The 12,761-nt window shown below is 43.5% G+C and overlaps 1 protein-coding gene across 1 annotated transcript in view; it reads left to right on the forward strand.

The window, feature by feature from the left end:
- Positions 1–12,761, forward strand: part of LOC124292144 — a 57,785-nt gene that overhangs the window by 34,859 nt on the left and 10,165 nt on the right. Inside the window, exons 47-66 of the mRNA XM_046729196.1 lie at positions 367–481; positions 666–898; positions 1,107–1,218; positions 1,410–1,579; positions 1,734–1,848; positions 2,010–2,120; positions 3,131–3,594; positions 5,145–5,280; positions 5,783–6,033; positions 6,270–6,384; positions 6,607–6,899; positions 7,158–7,272; positions 7,427–7,650; positions 7,745–7,859; positions 8,070–8,314; positions 8,548–8,676; positions 9,061–9,195; positions 10,415–10,647; positions 10,973–11,130; positions 11,549–11,735. Coding sequence (XP_046585152.1) covers positions 367–481; positions 666–898; positions 1,107–1,218; positions 1,410–1,579; positions 1,734–1,848; positions 2,010–2,120; positions 3,131–3,594; positions 5,145–5,280; positions 5,783–6,033; positions 6,270–6,384; positions 6,607–6,899; positions 7,158–7,272; positions 7,427–7,650; positions 7,745–7,859; positions 8,070–8,314; positions 8,548–8,676; positions 9,061–9,195; positions 10,415–10,647; positions 10,973–11,130; positions 11,549–11,735 — 3,656 coding nt within the window. The remainder of the gene's footprint in view (positions 1–366; positions 482–665; positions 899–1,106; positions 1,219–1,409; positions 1,580–1,733; positions 1,849–2,009; positions 2,121–3,130; positions 3,595–5,144; positions 5,281–5,782; positions 6,034–6,269; positions 6,385–6,606; positions 6,900–7,157; positions 7,273–7,426; positions 7,651–7,744; positions 7,860–8,069; positions 8,315–8,547; positions 8,677–9,060; positions 9,196–10,414; positions 10,648–10,972; positions 11,131–11,548; positions 11,736–12,761) is intronic.

Genomic DNA, 12,761 nt, shown 5'->3' on the forward strand with positions numbered 1-12,761 from the left:
GCATGTGAATTGTGTATTCTGTGACACTACACGCCGAAATTGAAAATCATGCTGTTAAATACGGGTATTTTACGGATGGTGCGTTTTGTTGTGATGTTTCAAAACATAAACACCATAGGACTCATAAACAGAGCAAAACCTTTTGTAAAATGGATCACGTTTGAATTCATTGCTACATGAAATTGCTAGTTTCATGATGCTTTTCTTTTTTGGGAGAGTATATATTTATATATACCAACTTTTGATTGAAATAATATACCCCTGGTCGTTGACTGTTTACAATTGTAGCATTCACCCTTGTATATGTGTGAACCCCAGTTGACATGTCTGTGTTTGATCTGTGGGTACACTTGATGTTGTTCACAGATGTATGCGTGTATAAGGGACAGTCCTACACGCAAGGCCAGCAGTTCTTTGATGGATGTAATAAAAAGTGTGTTTGTGAAGATTCATCAACGGGCCGATACTCGTGTGTAGACAGGTGAGACACAGTATAGATACAATGGATATCCAGAATCAGACAGATTTTGAAATGTATTTGTCAGTGATATGGCATGAGTTGTCACACGTTGAACTGACGTTGATCTCACAGTATTGGTTTACTGTGTCAAATTCAGTTTACCTAATTGCAATAAGTTACAACATAAAACTATATCTACTTACAGGTGCCCGAGCTACAGCAGTATTGCCCCTAACTGTGTGATGGTGCCCGACCCCCTTGACCCCACCTGCTGCCAGGCTCCCCAGTGTAACAACCAGCCACATCAAACCCCTACTGGGATACAGGGTACTATCACGGGCTACGGCAAGCCACCTACACCCGCACCACAAGCCACTCCACTCCCAGGAGGCATCACCCCGACACCCGGTGTCACCCAGCAACCAACACCTGCATCCGGTAGAGGTTTTATACTGGTTCATGCACATCATACTGAAAAGTTGTCATTGTGCCGTCTTTACTTGACAAACTTGACAATCTGCAGTTTAAATACTTGTCACCAACAGAAACGTTTCTCTTATTTTTCTGAACATTCTGTCTAAATTCCTGGAAATCACTGATTACGCCTTGTGAACGCACGACATCATGAAAAACATTTCTGTTTCAGGGTGTGTGTACAAGAGCAAACTGTACACGCCCGGGCAGACATGGGCGGATGGCTGCGACTACACATGTGTGTGTGAAGATGGGATGACAGGCAAATACCAGTGCACGGAGAAGTAGGTTGAACAGTTGTATGCTGCCAATAATTATACACTCTTGTGGAATGTCTGCATCAGACTGTAGTATCGCAATTATTAAATGTCTTGAACGATGCTATCAATTCTGTAAAGTAGAATCAGTTTTGAGATTACAGCAGACCGATGTGCCTTGTTGAAGACGTATAGTGAGCGTATGTTCCCTTTTGTAGATGCCCCAAGTACCCCAACATGGCGCCCGGCTGTCGCATGGTAGCAGACTTTACCAACCCCTGTTGCATGAAGCCTGATTGTACGGCTCCCACCCCAGGACCATCCGTCAAGCCACCCTTGGGACAGACGCCTGCCCCAACATCCTCACCCCCACTCAATCCTTCTTTGGGTGAGGCAGTGCTACTACTCTGTATAGCAGTTTAGCGTTGATAGGCACACAATATTAACCTACATATATTTTGAATGTGACCATCGACCATTGATATCACATTACTTCTTAGATCGAAATATATATAATGATGATTCTGCTATGTTGAATGTAGATTTCTGTGTGTACAATGGTGTTCCCATCAAGCAAAGTCAGACAGTGAATGTTGGGTGTGACAAGGTGTGCCGCTGTGATGACGCCATGACTGGCCAGGTCAACTGTGATGACAGGTGAACTTTCAACATTTGTATTCACACTTTCTTCACTTCCCTCAGATGTGTATTTTCATCTTCTTCACCTCAACTTTATCCAAACTGCTAAGTTTTCCGTACCTTTAGGAGTGATGGTCATATGATAGTTGTCTGCATGGTAAACTGTTGTCGTGTTCCAGGTGTGCTACATACCCACAACTGAAGCCCGGATGTACGAAGATAACTGACCCCAATGATGCTTGCTGCCAGATTCCAAAGTGCAATAGCCCCAACACAAATGGTAACCAACATTGATATTGACCGAGCGTCCCGTTCCATGGTCTTTGCTTCGAACCTGGTTCATCTGGTTCGAAATATCCTTCGTCCGTTCGGCCGTCGATCCGTTGAGGCATATTGCCGCCATCCTTATTCATCTGTCCGGTATCGCCCATATCCTTCCTTTGCGGGGATCCTGAGTCGATATATCTATTTCGGAATCGCCGATTTCTGAATGAAACGATTGCCGGAAAGCATTCGTTCGTAGTCGCTTTATTTAATTTATTGGCATCGAAGACTTGCCCTTTGTCCTTTCGGTTCCGGCCTTTGCCGATGAGCGTTCACCAGCCCGTCGGTATCGTTTTCGGTGATTCTGGAGCGAACGATACCACGAAGTCCGCGTTCGCCGTTCATCATCGTAGAGGTCGGTCGCCAGGGGAGTTGCCATTTTAGTCCGGGAATTGTTTTGTAATCGGTCAGCGCATTCTCCTTTGAAGAAGTCCTTTATTTTGGTTTCCGCGATGAGACTGATGAGCCTTTGCCGTTTCGGTCGTAGCCTTTATCAACGGTTCTTTGATATCCAGTTCGCAGCGCATTTGGCATGCCGGCATCCGGTTGTTCGCCCGATTGGTATGGTCGGTGTTTAGCAGCATAGTCCCTGCATCCTGAAGTTGTCGTTTCGCCCGAGAAGCATTGTCCAGTTCAGCGTCCGCACCGAAAGAGTACCGGTTTAAGCGTCCGGTCTGCCCGTCGGATACTTTCGTCCATCGCTCTGTCGATTCAATGGCGAAGTCCATGAAGCGAGCAGCCATATGGTTTTGACGGCCCGTTTATCTGTCGTCCTGCCGGTCGTTATTCCTTATTCCGGGCGATGAAACCGTTTTGCGCGGTTATCGTCCGAAATGGCTTCCCATTTTGATTTCGGTTTCCGAAGAACATCGTTCAGCAATATCCCCATCCATCCTGGACAGCGTAACGGAGTTCGGTCGTCCTCGCTTACCATGGCCTTCGTTTCGAAGAGTAATATTCCGCTGTCCGTTCCCAGTTATTCAGCCCCGTATGCTGCCATCCCAGGTCTGTTCCGGAATGTCCCATCCCGAGCATCCGGCTATTTCATCCCGTTCAGCCGGTTCGGCCATTTGCGTTCGGCATTGAACGTCCATCTGTTCATTCATTCTGGCGGAATATCCTCTGAGTTCGTTCGTTCTGCTCGATCCACCGTCGTCCCTTCCGAAACGGCCTTGTCAGATTTGATGTTCCACGTTTTCATTGAGGCCGCCCGGAAGGTGGCTGATTTGACGGTTCCGTTCCGCCACCTCAGCGCCATTTCGTTCCGCATCAATATCCAGTCACTTCATACGGTTCAGCCGCTACGTGCCGGAGCAATGCCGCCTGTCCCGGATGGCGTTAACGGACGGTTGCGTCATTATGCGGTTTGGAGTTCGCTGCGTCCGAATGGTCGCAAAATGCCAGCAGCCCCAGTCCAGCCCGGCCCCTTTGTCCTGTCCGGTTCTGTTCCAGCGTTTATCTCTTAGAAGGATGGAAGGAATGGAAGAATGGAATGGAATGGAGGAATGGAAGGAATGGAGGATGGAATGGAATGGAATGGAATGGAATGGAATGGAAGGAATGGAATGGATGGAATGGAAAGGAATGGAATGGAATGGAATGGATGGAAGGAATGGAAGGAATGGAATGGGATGGAAGGAATGGAAGGAATGGAAGGAATGGAATGGAATGGAATGGAATGGAATGGAATGGAATGGAATGGAAGGAATGGAATGGAATGGAAGGAATGGAATGGAAGGAATGGAATGGAATGGAATGGAAGGAATGGAATGGATGGAATGGAATGGAATGGAAGGAATGGAATGGAAGGAAAAGGATGGAATGGAAGGAATGGATGGAATGGAAAGGAATGGAATGGAATGGAATGGAAGGAATGGGAATGGAATGGAATGGAAGGAATGGAATGGATGGAATGGAATGGAATGGAATGGAAACGTTACCCTCCTTCATTATTGACGGAGGTACCTGTCTTCAACTATCTTCAGCTGGCGTTGTGATGCATGGACGTCTACTTCTTGGTCTGTCTACGGTAACCCAAGTGTGTCTGTGGCGCTGAATATGTAATATAATCGTGATACGGTGGTATCCGAGGGCGTCGGCAACATCATTGTGTATCATATCATGCATTCTAGTCTCTCTTTATACCCTATAGAAGCATTCTACAGGGGAAATTGATGCAAATACTGCTTGAATATTGCTACGTTTTGGCGATTGGTATTGCTATGTGTAAACAGAAAATGGAAAAATGTTACTTTGCAAGAAAAGTGTTAACAAAGAAAATAATAGATGTTCCTAAACACTTTTTCAGAATATCAAAGACACGTTTTACTTATTTCCACTAATGCAAATCAGCAGAAAAAGCAGCAGTTTTAAAAGACTGAAATCATAGGAATGATTCTTACACAATTTTCACACTCTACAGTTTTACTTGTTTTTATAGTTGAAAAATGGTGACTTTGAATGTTTTATCTTTGTCTCAAGGCAGAGTTATATTTCAGCCTTTCTTTTGGACATCTAAATCAGTGTTATTGGTCTATTTCAGCATGGTCGAAAATAGGACACTTACCTCTTCTGAAAAAGATTCATTTCATTTAAATATGAATGCATTTGAGAATTTATTTTTCGTGATTTGCATAAAACTGTGTTGAGCATTCTTGTAAACTTATACGTACTAACACATCTTTGATAGTTTTTAAGTAATTCATGAAGTTAGGAGGGTAACGTTTCTTTTGGCGTTTAGTATATTTTGTCATTTTCTATATATTGTATATATTCTCTTTAGTGAAGAAATCAGGGTATATAATGCAGGCAACAAAGGGGTTACTACAGGCAGTTTGGTCACCAGCAGGTATACAGTATTCACAGCGGCAGTTCTCGATGTGTGACTCGCCTGTATCGCCGTTATATGTGTTGTCATATTGCTTCCTATTGTTTCTCTCGCGTTAAAGAACATGAACTCTCATGTTGTGATGGCCACAGAATTCAGTAAGTTGTGATTGTGTTACCAGACACATGTGTTACCCCGGACGGCACACTGTATACCAAGGGCCAGACCTGGGCAAACGGCTGCAAGGAGACGTGCACCTGTGAAGACTCGGTCACGAACGACATGAGATGTAACCAGAGGTAACATCCTCCTGTTGTGTATTGATTATACGAGATCTGTAGTAAAACAGGCAGGATAGGGGTAGGTGGGTATCTTGTTATCTTGTGAAAAATCACTGCATTTCAGGCAACTCAGTCGCAGTACAGTGAACTTTCACGTGACATTTGTCTGTTGGTGTCGCTAGTTTTAACTTGCAATGGCGGATGTAGGTGCACACCGTTACCATGCACCGTGCCATTAAATATACCTGCAATATGCCCATCAGTTTTGTCATTGACGATCAAAGTCCTATAGTAACCATAATTTGACCACAATTCTCGGCAACGGGTTCAGCAAGATTCTGTTGATATTTATGCAGTAATATTCCCAAAGTTACAATTCCAATTCGGGTTAAGAGAATTTTGTGCATTGAGAGAACGTTTCATCTATTGATGACATGTGTTTCCAGGGAGTCCTCTCCATTTCACGTCTCCTAGATGGCGACTTCTTCCCGGCAGAATGTACTGTGAATGTGTGTTGCAGGTGTCCAGGTATTGCCGCCATCCCGTCCTTCTGCCAGATGGTGCCTGACCCCCAGGACTCCTGTTGTAAGACGCCTTCATGTAATTACAAGGGTACACCTCTCACTCCAATGATTGGCAACAAACAACCCACCACCTCACCAACACTCAGCCCTACAATCACGAATGTCCTGCCTATAGGCACTCACAGCGTATTCTCTGGCACTGGGCACCCACCCGGAACAGTCTACTCCACGTCTATGGGAGGAAGAGGTAACCTCCACTCAAATGTTATTATCATGCAACTGAATGAGGGCCAGTAGGACCATGTTCAACCTTTGCAAGTACAATTTAGTGCCCAATACATACAGGGATTAAGTTATCCCATGTTTTTTATTATGGAGAGAATAATGAGATAACTGACCGTTTAATATGTAACTGAAACATACAAGTGTACCTCCCCGCCTAACCAGCTATGCGTAAATTCACATCCACCTTTCGTCTTGTAGATGTGTGTGTGTACAAAGGCGTGATGCATCGTCCCGGCGAATCTTGGGATGATGGCTGCAAGTTTACATGTACCTGTCAGATCAAGGGAAATGGCCTTTACACGTGCAGTGACAAGTAAGGAAACAAAATGACATTCATTTGTATGACATGCTGCTAATAGTTTAAAAGCAAAGACGTTCTTACTAATATTGGAGAGAGAGAGAGAGAGAGAGAGAGAGAGAGAGAGAGAGAGAGAGAGAGAGAGAGAGAGAGAGAGAGAGAGAGAGAGAGAGAGAGAGAGAGAGAGAGAGAGAGAGAGGAGAGGCTAAACCTACAAATTCTTACCAATTACTACAGGTGCCCGACGTACCCGCCTCTGCCCTCGTACTGCAACTTCGTCCCTGTTGTTGGCCAGTGCTGCCCCAGTCTGCACTGTGACGTCCCCAAAGTAGGACAGTACCACCCTGTGCCTCAACTCAACCCTAGTCTCACACCAAGCCTCAGCCCTGGTCAGGCTCCCACCATGCAGCCAACCACCAGCCCTCAACTTATCGTTGGGCCTGGTCAAGGAAACGTGTTTGGTGGAAGTGGCCAGCCCGGACATGGCTCCCCACTACCCTCCAACCCCACAATAGTCGGGGGGATTACTGGTGAGGTATTTGTGGGTCGTAAATTCCCGATTTAACAACAGCATGACTACAATATGCATCTTCTTCCTAGGGGCCTGATGTTCGTCTAAACACTGTTACAAAACGAGTGCAGCCATAACATACACTTCCCTGCACCGTCTTTGTCTGTCCTTATATTTCAATCATTCATTGAACTTCTCATAAGACAGGACATTTGGAATATGTATTAAATTAAACAACTTACATTGTTAATTCATGATATGTTTGCCCTTGTTTCAGACAAGTGTGTCTACAAAGGCAAGATGTACAACCAGGGAGAAAAGTGGGATGACGGCTGTCAGTACTCGTGTACCTGCATTGAATCTATGTCAGGATTCTACAAGTGTCTGCCTAAGTATGGAATAATTACTGCAGAATCAATTTGTTGTTGGTTTTGTTGTTTTGCGTTCAACATATCATGCAACATTCACCGGTCGTCAGATCGCCTGCTGAATTTGCTTTGATTGCTGATCTTATGTCATTAAATATCCTTTCTCTGTACTCCCCAGATGTCCGACCTACTCCAAAGACATGCTGCCAAGTGGCTGTTATATGACTCACGCTGTCGGTCAGTGCTGTGACACCCCCGTGTGCTCTAAGCCTGATGGTTCAACAGTTAACCCACTGTTACAACCCAACGTCTACCCAGTGTATGGCTCATTCACTGGCGGCTTCACTGGTTTCCGTCCTGGTTACACTCCCGGCGTCGCAAAGACATACGGAGGTCGAATAGGTATGTGTGTATGTTTTCTACGTGTGTGTGTGAAGTTTGTTAGCTGCCTGGATAGTGTGGACTTTGTTCTAACTGTTTACACGTTGTGTTCCAGATGCCTGCCTGTACAAGGGCAGTCTCTACAGTTTAGGACAGAGATGGACAGATGCATGTGACTATGACTGTCAATGTATCGACACCTCAGTCGGACAATACAAATGTACTCCCAAGTAAGATTCCTTCAGATAATTTTACACTCAGAAGGACGTTTTCCATTTCTATATCTTAAATGACATCAGAGTACACAAAGGTTTTAGAAAAGTCCCTAACAATCCGAATCAATGTGATGGAAGATTTTTTGTCGGCTTCCAACCTGTAGATGCCCGACTTACGTTAAGCTGCCTGACGCTTGTACCATTCTCGTACATATCTACCTGCAGGTGCCCAACCTACACCAAGCTGCCTCCAATGTGTAAGAGTGTGAGTGTGACTGGCCAGTGCTGCCCGCAGGTATCGTGCGGTTCACAGAACACCGTCCCCACGCCTTCAGTCACCCCTCAGAGCGGCGTCACCGGTCCCTGTATTGATGTATTGACCAACTGTGAGCTGTATGCTGACTCGTCCTGTAAGGCTCCCTATCTAGACTGGGCCAAGAAGAACTGTGCTCGACGCTGTGGAATATGTTGTATGTACATCTGAGCACCATCCTCTGTGTAACTAACTGCTTCACCTACACTTTAAATATGGCGTGATGATCAATTATAGAATCCCCGAGTAGAGAATTATCTTCCTCAGACAAGGTTGCTTTAAGTCTGAGGAATTATTTAAGCAATCAACCTGAAATAAACATGAAGAACTGGCTGAAATATAGTCAGTGTTGTCATTCATTAGTTATCATGGTGACCTTTACCTACCCAGATACACCCACCCAAAGCACTGGCTGTCAGGACAAACTGGCCAACTGTGCCAGCTACAGCAAATCATCATGTGTCGGCGAGTACCAACAGTGGGCAAAGGTCAACTGTCAGAAATACTGTGACCTCTGTCGTAAGTACTAATAACTTCTTGAGGCACATACATGCCATTCCAGTTTGCAGCTAGTGTTAACTATATAACGTTTAAATATTGAAAATGATGTTTGTAAAACTGATACGTTGATCTACTGTTAGTAGCAATAACCTCTTCTTCATTGTATTTGTAGATATTCCTATAGCTTGTGTTAACATGTGGTGGGCGTACTCTCACACATAGAACTGAACGTTCCTTATGAACAGCGGTTATAATAGTTAAAGGATATATTGAATCAATCAGAGACCCTCTCTATGTTGTTCCTGTAGTACTAGGATGGTGTGACATACCATATTTAAATGTCATATAATACAGGACATATAAACGTGATATGAACACAGGTGTTTTAATTAATTTGTTCAGCCGGCGCCACATCTACTCCCCCCACGGGCTGTGCAGATAAACTCAACAACTGCCACTCCTATAGCAGCTATTCGTGCTCCGGTCAATATGAGCAATGGGCTAGGACCAACTGTGCATCAACCTGTGGATATTGCCGTAAGATTTATCACCATATTCACCAGTCGAAAGCAAACAAATGCAATTATGCTGCAAAGATTCAATGAATCTCTATGCTGGATTAAGATAGATATGCCCCACTCTACTTTGAAGGGGAACCACTGAGACATTTCAGTGTTAGTATCGCCGTAGACCGACATATCTTATCATAAAAATAATGTTGCCAAAATACTATCAGTGTCTTAATAACAAAATGCTTAAACCCTGTATCTTTTATGTTCATTTTAACTTTGCTCAAGTCATCACTTTCCCCTTCATTCACTCTAAAGCCTTCGCCAGATCATAAGATCTATTTTTAGAAATTTGGGGATTTCCATGTCATGAATGTCTAGAGGAAACTACACCTTTTAGCATTTAAAAGATTTTTAAATGTAGCGCAAGCAACACCAACTTGTATGGTTTATGGGTATTGCGGTAGATATCCAATATATATAAATTCACAAATCAGATGTTAAAAATATTGGTTAAAGATCCTTGGAATGCACGAACAAAGAATCCCCAAACTAGATTATAACATGCTTGTACATTTAGATGATAGGGGTAAGACAACATGGGCGTCTCATATTAGAAATCTGTTATTTTCTCATGGCTTTGGATTTGTGTGGCTAAATCAAACAGTTGGTAATATTAATCTATTTCTTAAGCAATTTCGAGAACAATCTGTTAGCATGTATTATCAAGAATGGCATTCCTGTCTAGACAATAGTTCAAGATATCAGTTGTAAAGATCACATAAGAGCTTAATTCAACCCGAACTATATCTATCTGTATTGACATCTAGAAATATCAGACGCACACTTGTCAATTTTCGATTGTCCATTATGTAACTCGGCTGTAGAAGATGAAATTCTCTCGCTTTTGAATGCCCACATTATGCTGATTTAAGAAAAAAATAGATCCCAAATAATTACCTGTTAAAATATCCTTCATCTGCCTTTGCTTCCATTCTATCCTCCAAAAATGAAAATGTAATACGCAATCTTGCGCTTTATGTAAAACATGCTGTTATCCTTAGAAGCAATATCTTATCTGAACTGTAATTTCTTTTGTGAAATGTCTGTAACATGTGCTGTATATATACTTGTATTACTTATATATGGGCCGGAGGCCTTAAGTACAATAAATATCTTTGACTTTGACTTAGAAACCAAAACTTAAAATATATGTCCCTCCTGTACAGCTCTTTCTTGTTCCACAGCCACTGGCACCGGTGTACAGCAGGGACATGGTGGAGGAATCGGTGTACCTGCTACCGGCTGGACAATATTGATGAAGGGTGTTGCGGGTGTACCAGGCGACCTGTATCAGCTATGGGCGTCACCCAACACCGCCAGCGCCAACGTGCCCTCCGCACAGTACTTGACCAGCACCTACCCACATTCATACAAGCCAGATTTGTCCAACAAATGGAAAGACTGTAACTTTGATAATGTAGGTGTTATGCGTGAACAGTAACATTACTAAATGGGATCGCAATGCAAATTCCTCGGTAGTTCTCGTTCACTATTAGATAACAGTGCCAACAGACAACAGCTGTAAAGTAGGAAAGCGTATAGTAGTTACACATTGTTCGTCCCACTAAGGGTAGATATACACATATAGATATGTAGCCGCTAGGCTGAACGGTGTTCCGTGTTGCAGTGATCTCTCCATTTTATGATTTACATATGTGCAGTTTCCTGTAAAAAAGCTATGTGATTCACCTAATTTTCTGTAATTACTGAAACGAATTGTCTCTACCCTTTGTGTACTCCAGGTAAAGGTTGGGATCTTCAACAACGGTGTGGAGAAGGCAAGTATTGTGTTTGACGCTCATGGAGCGGACAAGATGAGCTGGTTTGATCCTAGCAGAATCATCTCCTCCACGTGGACTGACATCAAGACTGCACCCAAGAGCATCTTCTCCATGATGGGGTAAGTCGATCGAGTTTGGTAGTGGTGTCTAGATAATAGTGACACTAGGATCTAATACGGCTGGCCCATGTGTCTGCCATTTCGACACTGTGTCATAATTCACCATTACAACCTTGTGTTACTATTATAATCCTCATTGCTATTAATGATATTTTGAGTCACATCTGTGATAACTCAAGTGATTCTAAAGTGTAGATCCAATATCGACATCAAATACGTTTGAAGCCTCGTGTAAAGGGGAAGATCACACGTAAAGCCTAGTCACGCTGTTTGGTTTGTAATGCTTCAGTCACCACAAGTCTTGGTCCAGTAGGAACTGTCACCGAAAGTCCTTATTGTTTCTATGTATGTCTGATTAAACATGTGTCCCAATTTACAAACAAATGAATGACTAACTGAATGAATGGAAACATTTTAGAGACCCAATCACGGGACGGGAGTTTTATACTAGCGGCCAGTCCGGGTCTTCGTGCGATGCTTCCGGGTGGATGATGATCTCCACAAGACCAGGATGCACCTATGAAACAACTGGGACAAAGCCAGCATTCTACTATGTACCAGGAACAACCCAAGCGAAATTCAGCCAGAGTAAGATATTTATAGTGGTACACTAAGATATAATGTGAGACATGTAGACAACAAAGGAACTGCCGTGTAGACTGACATAATCACCCTCAGAGATGAACTGTAATACTGAGACATGTAGACAACAAGGGAACTGCCGTGTAGACTGACATAATCACCCTCAGAGATGAACTGTAATACTGAGACATGTAGACAACAAGGGAACTGCCGTGTAGACTGACATAATCACCCTCAGAGATGAACTGTAATACTGAGACATGTAGACAACAAGGGAACTGCCGTGTAGACTGACATAATCACCTTCAGAGATGAACTGTAATACTGAGACATGTAGACAACAAGGAACTGCCGTGTAGACTGACATAATCACCCTCAGAGATGAACTGTAATACTGAGACATGTAGACAACAAGGAACTGCCGTGTAGACTGACATAATCACCCTCAGAGATGAACTGTAATACTGAGACATGTAGACAACAAGGGAACTGCCGTGTAGACTGACATAATCACCCTCAGAGATGAACTGTAATACTGAGACATGTAGACAACAAGGGAACTGCCGTGTAGACTGACATAATCACCCTCAGAGATGAACTGTAATACTGAGACATGTAGACAACAAGGGAACTGCCGTGTAGACTGACATAATCACCCTCAGAGATGAACTGTAATACTGAGACATGTAGACAACAAAGGAACTGCCGTGTAGACTGACATAATCACCCCTCAGAGATGAACTGTAATACTGAGACATGTAGACAACAAGGAACTGCCGTGTAGACTGACATAATCACCTCTCAGAGATGAACTGTAATACTGAGACATGTAGACAACAAGGAACTGCCGTGTAGACTGACATAATCACCCTCAGAGATGAACTGTAATACTGAGACATGTAGACAACAAAGGGAACTGCCGTGTAGACTGACATAATCACCCTCAGAGATGAACTGTAATACTGAGACATGTAGACAACAAGGGAACTGCTGTGTAGACTGACATAATCACCCCCTCAGAGATGAACTGTAATACTGAGACATGTAGA

Source organism: Haliotis rubra, unplaced genomic scaffold (assembly GCF_003918875.1).
Source record: "Haliotis rubra isolate DU_JTF1 unplaced genomic scaffold, ASM391887v1 Scf1134, whole genome shotgun sequence".
Lineage (NCBI taxonomy): Eukaryota > Metazoa > Mollusca > Gastropoda > Lepetellida > Haliotidae > Haliotis > Haliotis rubra.